The sequence below is a fragment of the Pempheris klunzingeri genome, chromosome 3 (assembly GCF_042242105.1).
Source record: "Pempheris klunzingeri isolate RE-2024b chromosome 3, fPemKlu1.hap1, whole genome shotgun sequence".
Classification (NCBI taxonomy): domain Eukaryota; kingdom Metazoa; phylum Chordata; class Actinopteri; order Acropomatiformes; family Pempheridae; genus Pempheris; species Pempheris klunzingeri.
Window position 1 is genome coordinate 24,535,745 of NC_092014.1, and position 20,807 is coordinate 24,556,551.

General features: G+C 41.8%; 2 protein-coding genes across 2 annotated transcripts; one reads left to right on the forward strand and one right to left on the reverse strand.

The window, feature by feature from the left end:
* Positions 1 to 824: 824 nt before the first annotated feature.
* Positions 825 to 9,947, reverse strand: LOC139222611 (gastrula zinc finger protein xFG20-1-like). The gene is made up of 8 exons (XM_070854435.1): positions 9,169 to 9,947; positions 8,317 to 8,435; positions 7,946 to 8,054; positions 5,908 to 7,073; positions 3,988 to 4,300; positions 3,778 to 3,905; positions 3,575 to 3,671; positions 825 to 2,728 (listed from the first exon to the last, which is right to left on the reverse strand). Exons 1-8 carry the CDS (start codon positions 9,431 to 9,433, stop codon positions 1,524 to 1,526), a joined length of 3,402 nt encoding a protein of 1,133 aa, XP_070710536.1. The 5' UTR covers positions 9,434 to 9,947; the 3' UTR covers positions 825 to 1,523.
* Positions 9,948 to 10,283: 336 nt separating this feature from the next.
* On the forward strand, positions 10,284 to 16,738 carry LOC139222619 (uncharacterized). The gene is made up of 5 exons (XM_070854447.1): positions 10,284 to 10,554; positions 13,466 to 13,644; positions 13,757 to 13,826; positions 13,948 to 15,646; positions 16,717 to 16,738. The coding sequence occupies exons 1-5, from the start codon at positions 10,284 to 10,286 to the stop codon at positions 16,736 to 16,738; spliced, it is 2,241 nt and encodes a 746-aa protein (XP_070710548.1).
* Positions 16,739 to 20,807: the final 4,069 nt, after the last annotated feature.

The window sequence follows — 20,807 nt, forward strand, 5'->3', positions numbered from 1 at the left end:
TGTGAGAGGAAGAGCTCCATGCTGTGTCCACAAGGTGACACGAAATGCATTTTCTGCGGACATTTGCCGGCTTCAACTGTTGTTCAAATTGAATAGCTGACTCAACAATAAAGTTATTACTGTTATTTTACATTTAGTCCGTCATTCAATAAATGTGTCTCACATCACCTGGCTGGCAGAGAGCAGAGAGCTCCCTGTGCAGGAAACGAGCAGGGAGGTTAATATTGCTCATTTAAACATACAACCAATATTGTAATGTTACAAAGCCAGTTGAATATCGACAAAGTATCCCTTAAGAGTATTCCTCTATTGCACTCATGCACTGGCAGCAAAAGAAGACTAACCACATCCGGAAACCTTTGTAACGGTCCTGATATTTGCCCAAAGTCAGATGAAAGGCTGACACCAAGAGGTCAATTGAGATACTACAATATTGCTGTAAAACTTGAGATCTTCAAAAGGTGCAGTTTTCTGAAGTTAAGTGAAGCAAACTTATACCCAAATATATATTTTTTGGAGAAAAAAAATCCCTGAAATGCTATGTTTTGTGGCCCAAGGTGAATTCTAGAGTCATGTGACCTGGGCTCGTGTTTACCAAACTTTTGAGAATTACACCTACACATCCAGTTTAGGAGTAAAAAAAAGTGCGAAGACACGAGCGGCTCACTCCTACCTATAGTGAATTATCTGTTAAAGTTCATACAGTTAATCACAGGGATGCTCGGAGCAGGAGTAGCCAATCATTGTCGGTCATGGGTGTGGGTTTTTCTTTCACATTTGTTTATATAAGATATGAATCATGAAGCCAGCCTGTGGCCAGTATTCTACCATTCTCTTCCCAAGATTGTTCTTTCAAAAGATGCAATTTATTCTTTTCAAAAAAAGTTGATTTTATTCTCTTAATCCTTAACATCTCCAATAGCATAAATATTTGAAATATGTAAAACCATTTAATATATTTACGATATATAAATAGGGATAAAATAATATGAAATGGAAACAAAGACAATGAAAGAAATTAAAACAAACAAAAAAAAGTGGTGAGACGTCCTATGAGCTGCTTAAATTAAAGACTGGACAAAACTACACTGTTGTGAATTGTGAAGCTTCCATTGTCCTGAGCAGTGATGTGTGCTCACTTTTTTCAATACTGCAGCCAACCAAGTAAACAATTCAAAAACGACCTCTGAAGCTTTCTTCAATGTCAGAAAAGGATTTTTAAGCTGTAAGCAGTTCGGTAAATAACTTCCACATTAAGTCCAAAATTTCCGTTTCAACAACTGACCTATCTCTGCGTGTGATACGTTTCATAACACGCTGCTTTTTGTTGTTTAACAACCACTACAACAGCTGCGTTGCTACATGAGCCTCTCTGGAATGCACAGAAGAATTAGGGACAGTAACATCAACAACCGCGTCAACAAGTGGCATTTTTCAATGCGTCACAGCAAAGGAAAAACTGTAGCATCATAATCTAAAACAAAACACACCAAACATGTCCTTTTCTCGCTGGCTGTCCTTCATCATACATCCAGATGGATCCTCTGGTGGCGCTTCAGGTTACATTTCTGGGTGAAGCGTTTGCCACAAGCCAAGCAGCAGTACGGTCTCTCTCCGGTGTGGACCCGTCGGTGGGCCTTGAGGTTGCTCAGCTTGGTGAAGCTGCGACCACAGAGGGAGCAGCAGAAAGGCCTCTCACCTGTGTGTGTCTGCAAGTGGGCCTTCAGGTTGCTGGGGTGGGGGAAGCACTTCCCACACTGGCCGCAGCGCAGGAGGTGCCTGGGGCCGGCATGAGGGTGAGAGTCTGGATGGGGTAAGGGGCTGGCGTGATGAGAGTTTGCAGAGTGAAGCTGGGTTTTGATGCTAACCCACGGGGCGCCAGTTCGGCTGTGTGCTGTGGCCTGTTTGTCACCCAGGTGAACTCGCTGTACTGAGAGTGGAGGAGCAGCGGCTTTAGATGTGGAGGGAACTCTGTTGAGGGGATTTAAGTTTACAACCTGAGAGTGAGCTACGGACTGGGCTGTGGTGGTGCTGTTGGCGAGTGCGTGAGAGGACCTTTTCATTGGTCGGTGGAGGTGCTGTATATCCGCTTGCAGTCTTAGACCTGCGCCCACTTTGGAATGCAGCTTCATAACTTCCTGCACAGCGGCTTTATGGGAAATGCGGTTCTGCTTGAGTGTTTCTGAACTCATCCTGTGCTGTTTTACTGAGCTCGAGAAAGATGCCATGCCAGACTTTGTCATTTTCTTGTCCTTATACGCGTTTTTCTCGCAACTGTCATAATCGGCAATGACCTCCTGCTTGATAGTCACATTCAACGCATCACTGTTTTGTAGTCTTACCTTCGGAGACGCTGAGGATGAAATCTGACCTCTACCTGCAGCGACTAGAGCACTGACATCTGCTGTGATGCTGGACAGCTCGTGTTCTGTTTGTCTCACAGATCCCCTAGTTTGTGCTGGATCGCAGTCCGTTTCTGTTGCAAGCATGGGATTCTGTAACACTCCAGCTGTTGTGACAGTCAGGCCAACCCATCCACTGTCCTCCTCTAAAGGTAGATCTTTGGCCATGCGCGTTTCCTCCTGCTCTTCAGGAAAGACATATGCAGTGGTGAGCTGTGGATCTTGCTTAATAATATTCCTCAATAATTCCTCACTGTTCTCTTGAGTCTGTCCTGGTTGGGCCTCAGTTATCTCAGTGGTGCTATGGGATTCAGGCCTGGCTTCACCTGGAAAAGGGATGGAAACAGGTGTTCTATTCATCGTTTCAAATGCTTAGGGTTAAGGTTAGGGTTAGGGCTACCAAAAAAGCTAATCAGTTGGTGCTACGGCCTGTGCTGTCAGCTCAGTAATTTGAAAACTAAATGAACTAAAATGTAAGAAGATCGATAAACTGATTCTATGTATTACAGCAGCAAAGAGAGGTCAAGCATTTACAGAAATGTGCTCTTGGTATAACATACATTTGTGAAACTGCCTGCAAGAGATCACATTAACCACCTCCACAAGCAACTGCTGAAAAAAACAGATTACAGGGTCTCCTACTGACTGCAACAACGTGAAGATATTCTTCCACGCAAGGCACAATGGAACTGTCACATAGTGGTATAAGAACTGCAGGCAGTTTCTTTTGCAGGTATTATATTACTGGGGGGAAATGTCGCTCCATGACTTCTTTTTGAATGGTAAAACTGTCATGTTAAGTGTGCAGAACTGTGGCACTTCACTGTGTTACAGGAATAAGTGGAGCAAATTACTTTCTATATTTGTAATGACACCTGAATGCAAAATCAACAACATAGACTCTTTTGCAAATGGAAGCTCATGAGGTCACATTAACCTATTTTCACTTTGAGAAGTAATTAATTATCACTAATATCAAACTAATAGTTTCTTTGGCACATAGGTCAGACTCACTATTTGCTTTTATAGTAGTAGCCCAAATGACAATAGTAGTAATCAAATGTGTCACATGCAAGATATTACGCTTGATACTTCTTGTCAACACATAGTAGATATCCAAAGCTAATATGCAAAGAAAACAACGGGCATAGCTGTGAAACCACAATACTCACCACTCCATCCTCCTAAATGCACAGAAGAACAAGACGGCTTATTCCCTTCTTCTTCCTTCACATCCACCGCTGCCAGTGCTTCTTCCTCTACTGTAGCCTGAACGGCAGAGAATATAGTTTTATTTTGATTTTTTTTTTTTTTTAGTTGGAAGCAGATATGCATAAAGCCACTCAGAGTAATTCCGCTCCATCTTGTGACCCACCTGTGACTCAGGGCTGTGAGCGGCTATAGGACCATCTGCTGTCTGAGTTGACCTTGGTATGGCTCCCTGTCTGAGGCTCCTAGTCCATCTTTCACCCTCCGCTTTTAAACCACAGCCCCTAAAGATGTCTGGAGAGAGGAGCGCTTTAGTATCACAGCAGAGTACAGTGTTTTTTTTTTATACCTGAGTAAATACTTTTCTGTTTTATACCATCTTGCTGTCCTTCAGGCCTTTCCTCTGCGAGCTCACTGGACAGCTCCACATCATCGCTGACACAGTCAACACACATCCCAGTCATCTCAAGTCTTTCTTTCCCCCCATGGTCACTGAGTTTCCTCTCTGCCCATTGCAGCTGCACCCTGAGGGACTCCACCTCCTGGTTCCTGCGCTTCACCTCCTCCAGGAAGCCGTCCTCCACCAACCTGGTGACCTCATACATGGCTGTCTTTACCACAGTCTCCATGACATCAGAGAGCTGGGTCTGGAAAGTGACGATGAGGGAGTCCAGGTCCGCCATGATGGGCTGTCAGGATGCCGTGTGTTTGTGTAAAAAAAAAATAAATAAATAAAAATGAGGGGGAAGAATTTCTTAGAAAATGTTACCACAGGCTGTTGTGGTTGTACACCATTATAATAGCAGACCAGTCTCTACTCAACCAACTTATACACCCACTTGTTGTTATCAGTGTTGTAGCTCATGAAAAAGATATTCATGCAAGTATGAACGTTACAATAAGGTCCTGACGATGCCCAATAACCTGACGTTATTTAGTCAAAGCTAGCCGGCTAATGTGACTCCTTAGCATAACGGTAGCACTCGTATGCCACCTTCCGTCAACAGCGTCAGACCGTCAGTAACATGAAGCCAACTAGCGCTGAGAATGACATAAACCATAGTCAGTCCTGGTGTGTTCAGCTGTTTACACTCCCATTCCACGAGTGGCGGCTGTTTAGCGGAGCACAGTAATGTGCACTCATCATGTGGCCAAGCTAGCGTCTTCACAATCACTTGTGCTCCTTGTTTTTGCTCGTGATGTCATTCACAACGCGGTACGGTGGCCGGGCCTGAGAGCGGAATAACAAAACGCGTTTTAATGAGGTGAAACCCATAGGCTGCACCGAGCAGTCCAATGTCACTAAAGCTCGTCGTTTCAAATGGGAATGCGTTTTTAGCCATTGTACAATACTTTGTGGTTCCGTCTCCCACAAGGTTTCATTTGAAGGAGTCTACAAAAGTCAGACTGGATTTTTCTACTCAATCTAAAATCGATCATACATATGATTGATAATGATATGTGGTTGTTTTCTATACTAAAATTATGCCACACTTCTACAACAAAACTAAGTCCCTACATGTTGATATTAGGTTACAAATACGTGTGTAGGTTAACTCTGCACTTTCTTAAACCCACTGGGGTATATGTATCTGAAGTATTTAGATATTATTAGTAGTTAATAGTTTGTAAGAAGTTTGTAAGACACAGGGGGCCACTGGTTTATAGAAAAAAAACCTGTTGAAAAGGAGAAACCACTGGAATACCACCTACTTACTTACTTATTTTAATGGTAAGCATAAGAATTCAAGCTTAATTCATTAAAATGTACCAATACTGCTGTACTTGTGGGACTTATATTGAGGGGGTTCTCTAATAAAGGTCTTTGTTTTTCCATTTGCCATGAGATTCACTTTCCAGTTGTATTATAGATTAGCATACCCTCCCTGTGTACTGCAATATAGTTTATCAGAAAATTAAAGGCTGGGACCTAATAAAACAAAAAATGTTTCATTAGCAGATTTATCTGGGATTATAACACAGGGATTTGGCCTCAACTGTATCATCTATAGAAAACATGTATAGACATCGTTTTTGATCTGTAATGTAATCACAAGATTAATGTAACTCAGCAAGTAATTTATTCAGTAAAAAAATATGCAGCAATAAATGGGTACAGATAAGTCTTATTTCATCAAACACAAACAAACAAAAAGTTATCTCTGTAAAAACCAAAGGACTTGGTTGGAAAGAAAAACATGACTTTCGGGTTGTTGTGACGATGAAAAACATTTATGGCTCATAAATTGAAACATTAATTCTTAAATCTCTCTGTCCCCACACTTTCCTAGTTTTATATATCTGTCATGTGTTTGCGTTGATGTGATTTCAGATGATCCAGGCGTTTGAAGCTGAGGCCACAGACAGCGCAGCAGTATGGTCTTTCCCCCGTGTGGGTACGCTGATGAACCTTCAATATGTCCGCCCGTGTGAAACTCTTATCGCACATGGCGCACCGATGAGGTTTTTCCTGTGTGTGAATTCTCCGGTGCAGCTTCAGATTCCAGAGACGGCTGAACTTGTTCCCACATACAGTGCAGCAGTAAGGTTTGTCACCCGTTTGGCCACACTTATGTGTCTTCAGGTCAGAGAAAGAAGGGAATCCTTTACCGCAGTGGCTGCAGAGGTGGAGACCCTGCCCAGAGTGAATCCTCTGGTGGACTTTGAGATTACAGGCTTGAGTAAAGGTCTTTCCGCACTGAGTGCAGGAGTATGGTGGCACTTGTCCGGTGCATTTGTGTGTCTGCTTGTGGGTCTTTAGTGAGGCCGCATCGGGGAAGGAAATGGAGCACTGGTTACAGGTGTATCTTCGCCCTCCTCTCCCTCCTGCTTGATGCTGCAACCTTTCACCTAGGTTTAAGGTGTCACTGTATGCATCTGAGGGCCCATACATATTCCCTGTGGTGTCTAAAGTTGGGTCGATGCGAATGCCCTGTCCACGGAGGCTCAACCTCCCGCCTGAATCACCAGACACATGCTCTGGGTACAAAATGCTCGGGTCCTGTAGATACCCTTCTTCGTTGATCAATAAACAACTAAACTCTCCATTTACATCAATCTCTGTCCTTGGGGTTGAGCCAGCAGGTGAACCGACCGCGCCCCTTCTGTTCCGTGGGGAGTCTGCTTGGTAAGCTTGATGCTCTGCTCCTTCTGGTGCCTCCACATTCCCCTCGTAGTGGCCCATGTAGCCCAGATCCTCACCTAAGTGGGTTGGCGATCCTTGTAACCCATCCAGGTTACCCATGTCTATCATATTGCCGTCTCCATAGCCAGTCTTGTCAAAGCCACCCAAGTCTTCCATACCATACCTGTTTTGGAAAAGTGGTTCAGATGGGCCACCTGATTGTCCATCCTGGCCCGATTCTGGCCTCTGGTCAAAGCAAGCTTCCCAAGTCACATGGCACTTTGGGATCTTCTGGTCGCTGTAACGTTTACTGGGGCCTGGCAGACCTGGTTCTGTTTCTGAACAGTGAGAAAAGATTCCAAAGGGTTATGGACGTATGGTTACAGAGACCAAAAGCACACAGTTACCAAATGAACGCTGAAATGTTCATATGATCAAGAACGTACATCATCAGATTTGTAATTTCCCAACAATCCAATGCTATATAAATTACTATACTTACATGTGACGGAAGATTAACAGGATATTAATATGCAGGGTTCATACTAACATTTCCCTGACTGGGCCCACTTGGCCAGTAGATTACAGTTTTAGAGACTTTGACTGGCCTGAAAAAATGAAAATAACTTATTATTTCATAGTTTAGGTGATTTATATTATTATACATAATATGTTCTAGAGTGAAGTTTGCTTTGGGTTTGGTTGTTATCCTTTAGTTATGAATATGTAATGCTGATATAACACATAAATATGCAAACTATGAAATTAAGCACATATTAGATCAGTAAATGAATGCAGTGTATGCATTCGGTTTCTCCATATTTGGTTTAAGTTTGTCATTTTATGATACTATATAGTTTTACTGCATCCCCTCCGTCACTGTTTGCAAGGAATTGTCAGCAAACTATAGAAAATATACCACAGTTGCTGTTTTTCACCCAGGAGTTTTGTTCAGTGTTTCCTATATGATTTTGTGCTCAAGTTTTATTTTGCTATCAGGACTATACATCAAATCCATGTAAGACTGTCCTCTTGTGAGAGCTGTATGAAACCAGCAACACTGCACTCATGTCGCAGACTCTGATTGACTGTCGCTGTCCCGCACGGATCAATGACTGGCCAATCAATTTGCCCTGAATGACCCTGATAAGCTTAAAATTCACTTAAGGACTGTTTTTCTGAGTCAATCTGAATATATGAAGAGACTGACCCTCCAAATTGACTCTCCATCTCTCTTGGGACTCATTAGTTCCTGGCGTGACCCGAAGGGCTTCCTCCTTGAGCAGTCTATCCACCTTTTCACCCTGTGCACACGGGGACTGGCAAGCATGCAGAAAGACTCAATTAATAAAGGAAGTTTAACTCTTCTCACCTCAAGAGAAACCATAGTCTTGGCATTAGATCAAAAGGCAGGTATGATTTGATGCTAACACTTTTTGACAATTACACAAAACTACTGAAAAATCTTACAGAGAATACTGGACTTCTCAAATATGTGCAACAATGAAAACACACAATTTGAATCTTTAAATCTAATTCATTGAAGCACAAATAATGTAACGCAATGTAACCGTCCCCTACCGGTGGTTCCTTCATGGCACTGTGGGGCTCTTCTGCTTCATGACGAGGTGCCTCTCCATCAGTGCACTGTGAGCTGTTTATCTCCTCTTGCAGCATAGTTTCCTGTTTAAGACTTTTTTCTGTAGCAAAAGATGGGGGGAAATAGTGCATTGTAAGGATTTAGGAGGGCTAAGAGCGGCATAGTGTAATGGACTAAACACCACCAGGGTGAATTATCAGCTGAAGATACTTGAAACTTCACATTGAACTCATATTAACCTGGTTGACAGTAATGACAAGGTTCCAAATCACTTTTTAAGGGGATGACATGTCAGTGTTGTGTTTACAGTTTGTTGCCTAAAAACACAGGCACTGCAGTGGTACAGCAGCTTCATTGATTGTAGTTGTATTGAGGAGTGTACTGGAGTTAAGACAGTACCAGTCCAAAGTCTGGACACATCAAAACTATGAAATGAAAGAGTGTTAAACAAACCAGAATTTGTTTTATATCTTATATTCTTCAAAGTAGCCACCTTTTGCTCTGATGCTCATTTTTTCCATCTGTCTCATGAGGTAGCCACCTGGAATGGTTTTCACTGAACACGCGTCTTGTCTAGAGTTTATTTGCACTTCCTGTCTTCCTGATGTGTTTGAGACCATCAGTTGTGCACATACATTTAGTTTTGGTGATATTGTGGAGTGTTCATTGCGTTATGTTTGAATGTCTTGTCTTCTATGTGTACCACAGGCAGTGTAGCTGTTACTGAGATCACAACTACTGTGGATCCAAACAGTTTCAGGTGCCTTTCAGTATCCGCTTGTTGACCTTTCGTCACGAGAAATACCAGAATAGTGGACACTTGGCAGACTCACCATTCATCCTGGGTTCTTCCTCACCAGACGCCCCGGCTCTCCCGCAGTCCACACACCTACCCCTCCTGTCTCCCTCTCTTTCTTTCCGTCGGCTCTCCGACCACTTGAGTCGCCTCTTCAGGGACTCCACCTGCTCCCTGCACCGTGTCACCTCCTCCAGAAAACTGTCCTCCACCAGCCGGGTGATCTCATACATGGCCGCTTTGAAGACCGTTTCCATGACACCCGAAAGTTGGGACTGAAACGTTACTATAGCCTCCGCCATTGTGCCGATAATGCGTGACTTTCAATTTCAATTCCCGTAAACCGAAAAGAAGGCAACTTTGGATTGCCACCTCACGGACTATTTGTCGGGCACAGCTAATGTTGATCTCTTTAAATTTCTTGAACTCTGGTGGACGTTAAACAGATATTAGTTGGTCCGCATGTACCGTTTGGTTACCTCCATCACACCGACCTAGCTAATATTAACCAAACTGTTGAGGGGAGTGTAACGTTAATGCCAAGGCTAGCTAACTAGCTTGAAGCACTAGTTTTGATTCAGAGTTAACGGTACAGATACCGAACACTATGAGACAGACAACTGTCTGAAACACGAAATTACCACATTTAACATGCGTGTAGTTTTGGTTTCGTGCAATGTGGGGTTTGGTCGCAAAGTAATTAAATTCCTTAGCTGTAAGGTAGCGCTACGGACAGTTTCGCGTTGAGCTATAGCATTTCCTTTTGATTCTGTAAACAACCGCACTTCCGAGATTCAAGTACTGGTCGCGAGTTGGGACAAACTTAATCGCTTAAGCCGTGTGGCTGTCTCATAAAGAATGGCCCTTGTTCGTCAACAATGGCAGATAAATAACTAATGGCAATTAAGTACCAGTTTGTTTTGTCCGCACAAATGTATTGTGTCTGCACCTATTTGATAATTACAAGAAACACAGTTCGGTTTTTTTTTGCTACCCCCCCTCCCCTTCCGCCAAGTGCGTCATATGATCTGGCCATGGGAAGAAGCCATTTTGAACCAGCTCATAATACCATGTTTTTAATAATGCCACAGTAAATACTCCGTCAGAAGTTTATTCACAGCGAACGTCGGACGTGCGATAAACCACGCCATCATGTCAGCGGACGATTTTCAGATGAAGTACGCCTCCGTCATGGAGAGCATGCTCGGGACCGCCGTCGCAGAGACCACGAAACTTTTTGAAACTATGGTGGACGAGCTGAAGGCAGAGATATCCAGAGTGAGGAAGGAGAACGAGGACCTCAAAACAAGATGCGGCCGGCTCGAGAAGGCGCTGTGTGGACCTACTGTTTACACCGGAGAGAGGGAGCCTCTTCCTGTGCGAAGCGGCGCCTCCGATACGTGTGACCGAGCTGTGCAGTGTGGTGAGTTGTTGCCCTCCTAAAGCTCTGTCATGTCGGCGAATAGAAATGTAGGACGTGACTGAATGAGTCGTGCAATGCGGGATACGGAGAGCAGCTCCTGTCTGTTGGTGTATCAGTGGTTTAGCCCAGCTTACTGTTTTCTAAAGCGTCGGATCCAAACTATGAGGGAAACCATACTAAGGTATCCTGTCACATGGCAGAGGTGAGTATCGTTGTGCTCCAACGAGACACACACACACACACACACACACACACACACACACACACACACACACACACACACACACACACACACACACACACACATTGCTGCTGCTGCTGCTGAACAGTAGCTTAACTCATAAACAGAATCACAGATTGCACTCTCTCTCTTTTGATTTGCTAATTTCAGTGTATGGAGATTCATTACTGTGGTTTCAGATCTATTTTGCACATAGTTTTCTTAATGAAATAAGTTTGATTTTAAGGGATGCTGTGTGATAAATGACTGCTACAATGTAGATGTTAGTGACCTTGCACTTTATTTTACAATTGTTTTCAATTTGATTTCTCTTCAGCTATACTGATTTTTGGATACACGTCAAAGGATCTGCCTGTAATGTGCTATCATGATATTCATTTTTTTTAAGTTGGCATCTGACTTCCATTCCCCCCCATGGAGCAATTTAATATGTTAGAAAGTCTTATTGACAATTTGGCCCAAGTTGATTTGCCACAACCATTTCAGAGATACGTCCCTTCACCTTTTTTGAGATGAGATAAGATTCCAATACCTGAATTTGGATATCTGCCAATACTGATACTTACTGATAGCAGATCTTTTTTTTTAATTTAATATTATTATTATTATTATGTATAGTTGTTGTTCTGGGTATTATATGTAAGGTTACATGAGTCCTGTGTGGACTAAGCACTGAATATTTGCAGTGGCTGGTGTGTTATATGTTTGCACTATTGTTGTTGTCTGGTTAATTGTTTGTGTTGAATTTTGTTTGTAAGATTGAATGTGTGGGAATGCTGGACAAATGTCAGAATAATATTCTAACAATGAGGTCAAATCAAATGAGGCTGTGGTAAGCCACACGTCACCTCTTTCAAATTGTTACATAAACTCTTTTAAAGTTTTGAGAAGTGCACAGCGATGCGTCATCAACTACTAGTAAGTACTAGATTTCTATACATGAGTTGAAAACTCAAGTGAATTTCAAAGATTTGATGCAAGATGCAGGTGATCACGGCTGGAGAGACGCCTGAGCAGCAAGCAGGTGAATACAGGGAGTCATCGCTGAAAAAAGGAACAGTTGAACACCACTGCTGAGATAATTACACTCAGATCCTTTCACTGAAAGGGAGCTCAAAGAAGCAGCTTACATATTGTTATTTAAATGAAAAAGATGATTGCATTTTCTTGGTGTAAGTAGGAGCTCTCAGACCTCACTCATGATGTTACAATTACTGGGGTTTCAGTTGTCACGCTGCAGAGGCAGGTCAGTGTGAACATCAGTAGCACCAGTCACATACAGAAAAATTGTGGTTATCGCAACAGCCCCACATACTGTACAAGATCCAATACTGTTTTGGGTGCAACGCACTTGTGTTTCTTCAGCCGAAACATGGTATTTGAGAGCAAGCAGGCAGGTACAGAGGCTGATTATCAACCAGCTGTAGTGGTATTCACAGATGGTTGACCCAGAGCTGCGTTATATTATGGGCTGTCAGAGCCCAAGCAAGCTTGTAGCGAGGCCAGCGGAGGAGTGCGGCCTGTCTCAGGGTTTGAGCCTCCTGGTCCACCCACCTTGTGCCTGACACTGTGTGTTGATTTGGGCTAAAAGATATGTGTAGCATAATAGTTAACACTAAAAGGAGTCGGCTTGTGTCTTGGTTAGGTTGTTCTTGTAAACTGACATTTGAATGAACATGCAATGATTAATACAAATGCATACATTAGAAATACATTGAATACAGAAATACAGTGTCATGTTATCAAACATAAATCATTAAGTCTCTATTACACAGAAAAAAACAGAACTATTTACATTTTATCACAACATATAATCATGTTTTGTGTGTTGCAAATAACTATGTGACTGCATCACTTCTGCCTCGCTGATCTAGCGATTCGATAAACAAGTACACAAAAAAATCGAATTATCACTTGTTATTTTTCGAAAGTGTTCAAAAATAACACAGTGTTTCCTTAATGGATTATGGACCACCTGAATGGATTATATGAAAAAATGACGACTCGTTTTAACGCCTGAACGCCACTCTTCACGTCAGTTTTTAAATTAAGTCGTTCAACACATCTGTTACAGAAATATCATTGAAACCATGTGAGTGAGTGATTTTGTGATGGTGGGCGACTGATGCGACCCCAGAGGGTTACATGGTTAATCTGTCCAAAATTTTTTTTTTTGTCCAATTCTTTGTTGATGATGGATTAGTAGTTTCAGCTGTAGACTTGAATACAAGAACTTGGAACTAACAAGCATTAAACCTAAACAGTCCTAGATCATGTACAAGACTACATACATGCCAAATGAGAGACGCCCAAGATTCAAAGGGTTAAAGACATGCTGACTTTCTGTTTGTATTATTTACAGATTTATTTATCTTTTGATTACAATAATAATATGTTGTGCATATAAAACATACTGTCTCACAACTCTTTGTTTTAAAGAACAGTTTTTGTGTCAAATTTTGCATCCTTTGCATGTCTGGCTCTTGGCCTCTGGCATATGTGCCCCTCGACTCCTTTTTTCTTTTCTTCTTTTTAATTTACCAGAAGTCAAAACAGAATTGGGGATTCAGTAGTTTGAATTATAACCCTTTTCAAACTCTACACTTAAGATTGAACACCTTAGTCGTTAAATCACCGGTTCTGTTTTTTTTCATGTGTTCATATTTACAGACCTTGTTCCTTTCCACACGGTGGTGGTAGAGCGATGTCAACCACTGGGGGACTTACCATTGCAAGACCAAGAGCAACAATGCAGTTATCATGAGACGGAGAGCAGTTTGCAGGATCACAACTATGAGAACCATGTACAGGGAAATTCTCAAATGGCATTTATTGTTGTCAAACAGGAGGTGCGTACATGTATCTCAGCAACAAACAAATGTATTTTTCTATTTATGTTTTCTTGTACTTGGAGGTATTGTCACCACTCTCCATAACTCTCATGATGATACTTCACTGCAGTCTGTTTTGAAGCAAGAGGAAGATGAATCTGGCATAGTTTACGGCAGAGTCTTGAGTGCTGATACAGCAGGTGAGGAATTAAATTTTCCAACTTAAGTTTGATAATTTGCAAAACAGAATGTCGTATGTCACTGTTCTCACCTTTTTATTTCTTCTCATGTTCCCTCTGCCTGTGGAATTGAAAATGAAAGGGACTTTCATTAACCAGGCATGCTCATATGGAGAAATACCCTTGCCTCAAAGACATGGAGAGACCCAAGTAGCCCTAGAACTGCAGTGTTTGGGAATGGATAGCAGTTTACAAGGAGCCCAGAACCAATCATCTGAACTAGAGCATCCACTAGTCATCTCACTTGCTTCAAGAAAAGAAGACTCGGAAGAGGAGTCTAATGTTGGTTTGAAGATATCAGACATTGAATCACAGGGAGAGCTCATAACACCCAGACAGCACCCAGTGGAGGTTGCTCAGCATCAACCAGAGGTTGTACCCCTTGAAAAGGAACAGCCATCAGTGCTCCTCCAAGAATGCCAAAGAGAGAGTGAAACATTATTAAATAATGTATTTCTGGCACAAGCCATGCAACTCAACAAGGGCAAAGCATGCGATGAACTAAAAACTGGCATGGCAGATGGTGAGGCCAGTTCCCAGCCTTACTTGGCAGCACGACGCAGAAGAGGACGGCCACCACTCAACAAAGGAGAAGCATGTGATGAATCAAAAAATGGTGTGGCAGAAGGTGATGCTAGTTCCCAGTCTGACTTGCCAGTAAAACGGAGAAGAGGGAGGCCACCAAAGAAAGTGAAATGTTCAAGCCAGCCAATGAAAGAAACACTTAAATCGCCATCATCTGATATTCCAACAGAGCAAGGACTGAAAAATTCCTGCACAGTAAGAGTGGAGGAAGTTGAGGTCTCTTTGGCAGTTGATACAGTGAATACCACTTCATCTGAGTCTCCACAAGCAGCTCCAGTTCAGCCTGAAGAGTCTCCATCCATTATCACTCTTTCATTCCAAGAGAGAGCAAATTCTGCTGTAGAGGATGTGGGAAGCAGTAAGGCTTGTTCTCTGGCTGTTTCAGTAGCATCTCTGACAAGAAGTTGCCACTCTGAAAAGGGAAAACAATCTGAATGTCAGCAACTTTCCATGGACATGGAAGACGGGTCAATTCAGGCTCTATCCACAGAAGCGTCCACTGATATTGAAACATTAGACACTCCGGCTCAGTCAGCACAAGCACTTTTAGTTCATCCCAGAGAATTCAGAACCTCTGTACCTCTTCGAGATGCAATGCTTTTAGTTGAAGCCATGAATCAGTCAGTGGTAGTAAATACATTCTCATCTCCACTAAGAATGGCAGCACCACAACAAACCCAGTTTCCTTCCTGTGTGGGTACCTTACAAACACAGGAAGGGCAACACACACCACTGCTTCCTGTTGAAACTCATGAAGCTTCAGGCATTCTAACAGAAGTGGCCACAGCAACACAATCAACTATAGAAAAACTAAATTCTGCTCCTCAGGCTACAGATGCCACCAGCATACCCAGTGCTATTATATCTTCAATGCCCTTGTCAACTGCTGCAATTCAAACAAGTGCGCTTGTACCCATAACAACATTGGTAGCGGAGAGTAATGCAATACCTGAAAAAATTATTGTTGTGCCGAGATCAGTATCCTCATTAATACCTCATAAAATTGCAGCCCAGTGTCCCACCCAGGTCCCTACTGATGCTATACAGAGTAATAGCATACTTCAAGGCTCTACATCTGCAGGTTTATCTCTTGAAACATATCCCCTTTCTTCTGGTCATCAGAAAACCGTATATGTTGTGTCCAGGAAATTGCCTCCTGTTGTTACTTCACACACCGCCACCTCAACAGACTCACAGTTAGTGGGTACTCCATCACACCCAAACATCATACACAATGATACAACAATCATAATTCCAAGACGGGTGTCAGCTGTGGTGTCAAGAAAACATCAGTCACAAGCCATTGAACTGACAACAAAGGAGGAACCTCTCAAATCAGCATGTCCAGTTATAGTGTCGTCATCGCAGTTGATTTCTTCGGCAAAAGAGTTAAGAGTTTCTGTAGATACACAAACCGCTTTGGATGAAGTGGCCACAACATTGTCTCAAAAGACGGAGAATACATCTGAAAACTTGGAATCTCCCAAACAATCTGCCTCTGTTTCGGAAACAATAAATGCACCTCTCCTTACCAGTTTAAACATGTCAGCTAGGCTACTGCCAGCTTCCCTCTCTCCACCAGAACCATCAATTTACAAACAAAAACTTTCTGCTGTGGTCAGATTAACCCGGCTCCCATTTCCAGTATCAACCAAAGAAACTGTCTTAATCTCAACACTGCCTACAAATGGATCTTCTGAAACTGAAACGTCTGTTTTGAAAGAAGGATTCACAGAAGAAAAACCATCCCCTGTGGTCATATCAACACTGCCTTCAGAGATGCTTGTGTTTTCTACAGACATTTGTCCAATTTTAAAAGAAACTTCTGTTGCTGTGTCTGTAAAGACCAGTCAGGTGTCAGAAGATGTGCAGCCACCTACATCATCCAAGGAGTCAGTACAAACACACGTGACTGACCTTTCAGGTGTGTCTGGTTCAGCTATTGTACCTACTTCCAATATGGAAATGACAATCAGCTCAGAGAAACAATCAGCTGGCCGCATACATCTAACATCTACCACATCGAAGGACACATCTGAGCCTCATTTACGAATGACTAAAATCCAATTCCTGGCGCAGCTGATGATGTGTCCTCTTGTGCAAAACTCAGAAAAGGTAATGTAGTAGTAAATACAAATAAGTCCGTTTAGCAATATGAGTATATATTGTTTCATATTTAAGTGGAATTCCTGCAAAATACTTATGTGATTGTTCTGCATGTATTACTTTTGTGAAGTTTATTTTCCTTCTTTCATTTTTGTCATAGGCCTCCTCTAATGACTCTATAGAGGCCAGAGCTCCTTGCCCAGAGACTGAGACCAGTTGCAAGAAAAGGTCACAGAAAAATTCTCTTGTCACCCAACTCCAAAGTCACCTGAAAACTCACTTCCAAGCTAGAACTGAAACAAATGCAGAACAGTGCACAGAAACAGAGACCTGCACTGTAAACCCTGAAAAACCTGGATTAGAGTATGACAGTCCAAAAGACAGAAACACAACTAGTGAACCTGTTCCAGTTAACACGAAAAACCCAGGGCCAAATGAAGATGTTTCATCTGTAGAAAACACAACTATGGACCCCGCTCCCATTAGTGCAATAAGATCTGGATTATATAAAGATGTTAAATCCAAGAGGACTGTTAATGAATCAACCTCTGTCAGTTCAAGGAGGTCTAAGACTGCCAGTGAATCCAGACCTGTGACAACCAGGAGGTCTAGTTCAGGTCGAAATGGTGTCCGTTCCAAAAATAAAAAATCCCCTTCTGCGCGCCCTAGGAGGTGTAACTCTACTAAAGAAAGTGCTAGCCCTAAAAAGACAACAAACATTTCTGTGCATCCTAAGAGGTCTAGCGCAAATAGAAGCATTAGCACTAAAAAGACAAACACCTCTGTGAGTCCTGGGAGATCTAACTCAACTAAAAAAAGCCCTAAAACGACCAAAATTCCTTCTGTGTGTTGTAGGAGGGCTAGTTCAACTAGAAATGGTGCTAGCTTGAAAAATACAAAAACTGTTGGTTGCCCTAACAATGCCAAAACCACGTCTGTAAGACCCAAGAGGGCTAGTTCAAGTAGAGGTGATGTTAGTCCCCCAAAGACTGAATCTACTTCTTTTAGTTCTGGGACAACTAGTTTGAGTAAAAATGGTACTAGTGCTATAATGTCTACCAATGAATCAACACCTGTCAGCTGTAGGAGGTGGACCTTTGCAAAAGATAGTTCTGGCACTGAACAGATTAGAGGGGAATTAATTTCCTTATATCCGAGGAGGTTAAACAAAACTACTGATGGTACTATAAACACTGTGAGTGAAACTGGTTCCCCAAATGTTAGGTGGACCAAGTTGACTCAAGATTGTGTCAGTCCTGGAAACACTGCTAAGAAACCCAGATTAATTCAAGATGGTACCAATCCTAATAAGAATTTAAAAGTTTTTAATGCAAAGAAGCTATCTAAAGCAGCCAAAATACTAATCAAAAGGAAAACTTCTAACCAATCTCAATTGCAAAATGGAGCTAAAACAAGCCACTTAGCAGAAAACGGCTCTAGCTGTGAGGTTTCGAAAAAATGTACAGCCAAAGCTGTGTGGACTCCTCCTAGAATGCCAGTCAGTAGAACACCTCAGACAGGGGAAAAGAGGCCCTCTCTCTTACCTGTAAAGAAAGTGACAAGATCCCAGAATCGTATAGTAGTTTACCCCCCCAGTGTGTCTCTCCACCCCATACCTATGAACGCCCCACCCGTTGTATCACCATTACAGCCTTTATCAGTCATCGGTAAGCATCTGCTTAAGAACCAGTGTGGGGAGTGCGGTTGCGTGCTTAGCAGCGGTGCTGCCCTGGAAAGTCATGTTAGTCTCCACGCAGGTCGCAGACCTTTCTCATGTACACTCTGTGGGAAGCAGTTCCCAGACTCCAAAGGTCTAAAACACCATGGCAGGGTGCACCGCAATGGCAGGATCCACATCTGTCAGCAGTGCGGGAAGGGGTTTGTGTACCGATTTGGCCTAACCAAACACATCCAGATGGTACATGACAGGATTAAACCTTTTGTCTGCCAGATCTGCAACAAGGGATTCTTCACAAAACGAGATGTGGAAGCCCACATACGGATCCACACTGGAGAGAAACCATTCCATTGCAATCTCTGTGACAAGAAATTCACAAGAAGGGTAGAACTAAATGTGCATTTAAGGTGGCATAATGGGGAGAAGAGACACTGGTGCCAATACTGTGGAAAAGGATTTTTAGACTTCAATAACCTGAAAAGGCACAAGTATATCCACACAGGGGAGAAACCACATTCCTGCCCACACTGCCCCAAGCACTTCACGCAGTCAAGCCACCTCAAAAAGCATGTCAAAAATGTACACAAAGTCCAATGAGAGATGGATGGATGGATGTTCCACTGAGAACAGTAATGTCATTTATAGTTGGAGACAGTCTTGTAATGTGAGAATATTTGCAGGGGGGGATTTAGTTGTTTTTATCATTGATGCAATGCATCTGTAACGCAAATGTAAATGGGGAGTTGCAGTCTTTTTTTGCTTTGTGTTCATCAGAGGATGGTTTATTTTTAATAAGGCTGAAAGGAACAGTTTGACATTTTTGGAAGTATGCTTTTCAGGGTTTTTTTTTTTTTTTTTTGCCAAAGATTAGATGAGAAGATAAATATGTGTCATGTCTTTGTTTTTTGATTTTAGGTGTAGTGAAAAGAATGCTTTTCTCTCTTTGCACTCATCCCTACGTAACAACAGCAACAGCGTTTTTGTTTTGACTGCTTAATTGTCAGTTTCAGTTTGTTTGATTTGCTTCTTTTTATTGCTATTTCATAAGAAAACTTGTTGGAAGTGTTTCACTGTATTGTATGTGACCTTGTCCTTGCTATAGTTTGAGCAGAACGTGTAGAGCGGGAGGTGTTTTCCCTTTAAAGTATGTATGGATGGTCATGGATAAATTGTGATGTCGAAGTTTCCAGGGTTTCATTTTGCCCTAATTTCTGGAAGCTTTTCGTAATTCTTTCACCGTACTCCGTGCTTTTGAGCTGCTATTTGAGCATCCAAGTTTTTGGTGCCAAACCTGTATATGGGTTGGCAACACTACAGGTGTACAGATTAAACAAATGAGACACAGCATGTTAACAAAATAGCCTTAAAAGGTGCTGGTAAGAGTATTTTTGGGTTTTGGGCAGAGCAGGTTTAGATGTTTCCTTCTCCTCCCTGTTTTTAGGATAAACTAATCGTCTCCAGGTTCCAGCTCATTATTTAATGCAAAGCTCTGAGAGTAGTAAGTAAGCAAATAAGCGTTATTCCCAAAATGTCAAACTAATCTTTTGAAGCAGTTTTCTTTAGGGGACTGGGTGCTTTTCACAGAGTATACTTGTGTATAATATACATGTATGAAAATAGTCTTTTTATGGTAAATGAAAACATGTGACTTATAATGTATTTCACATAATTCCTTTTTATTTGTTTTATTAAGTGTTCATTCAACAAATACAAATATTGGAGATTAAATAACTGATACACGTTATGCTGACAATCGCACATAGCCTTTATGATGTACTTTAAACATCGGTTTATGATATGGGGAGGGAGAATTTGTCTGTGTGTGTGTGCGTGAGCAAGAGAGAGGACAGACACACTGGGCCTCATTCACCAACATCTTTTCTGATTATTTGTTTTTAAGAAAGGTCCTAAGAAAAGTCTATGTCAGATTCTTAACCAGCATAATTGCTTGCACCTGATTTTTAAACATCGTAGCATCAGTAGTGGATATGAAATAACAAAAAAAAAGATGGTTAGGGATTAAAGTGGGCTGTAATCAGCCCACTTTAAACTCAGTTGCGAGTGATTTCAACTATAAACCACAGTTAACATGTTGTCTTTCATTGGAACAGGTTGGCAACAATACGCAGACTTTAGTCTTTTAATTACTTAAAACAGATAGACAGACAGATTGATGCCTCCTCTCCTGAATTCTGAAGGGAAACATCTGCTCAAAACTATTCCTTAGAATTATCTTTACCTTCTTAATTGATTTTGTAGCACGGGTTGAGTATAAACTGCACCTCTGAATTATTCATGACAGACGTAAGGATATGTCTAGTGCCCATTTGTCAGCTATAGTATCTCCAGGCCTTACATTTTGCTGCAAATGTATGTAAAAAAAAAAATGTAAATATATGAAAAATTATTGAATAGTAGATATTATCAAACTGTAAAAATGTACATAGTTACATTGTTTATACATTTGAGATGATCACTTTCATTGCTTTGCTTTTAACTGCTGTTAAATAATTATAGGAAGTACAAATGATTTTTTCATTAAAACGGGTGACAAACTCCTTTTGTAATTCTGA

Excerpts from the sequence above, each read along its gene's own strand:
- LOC139222611 (XM_070854435.1), bottom strand. The coding sequence starts at position 9,433 with ATGGCGGAGGCTATAGTAACGTTTCAGTCCCAACTTTCGGGTGTCATG. Across the intron at positions 8,436-9,168 it reads GGAAGAACCCAGGATGAATG|AAAAAAGTCTTAAACAGGAA; the intron begins GTGAGTCTGCCA and ends CTTTTGCTACAG. Across the intron at positions 3,906-3,987 it reads GCCTGAAGGACAGCAAGATG|ACATCTTTAGGGGCTGTGGT; the intron begins GTATAAAACAGA and ends TCCTCTCTCCAG.
- LOC139222619 (XM_070854447.1), top strand. The coding sequence starts at position 10,284 with ATGTCAGCGGACGATTTTCAGATGAAGTACGCCTCCGTCATGGAGAGC. Across the intron at positions 10,555-13,465 it reads TGACCGAGCTGTGCAGTGTG|ACCTTGTTCCTTTCCACACG; the intron begins GTGAGTTGTTGC and ends TCATATTTACAG. Across the intron at positions 13,645-13,756 it reads TTATTGTTGTCAAACAGGAG|TCTGTTTTGAAGCAAGAGGA; the intron begins GTGCGTACATGT and ends ACTTCACTGCAG.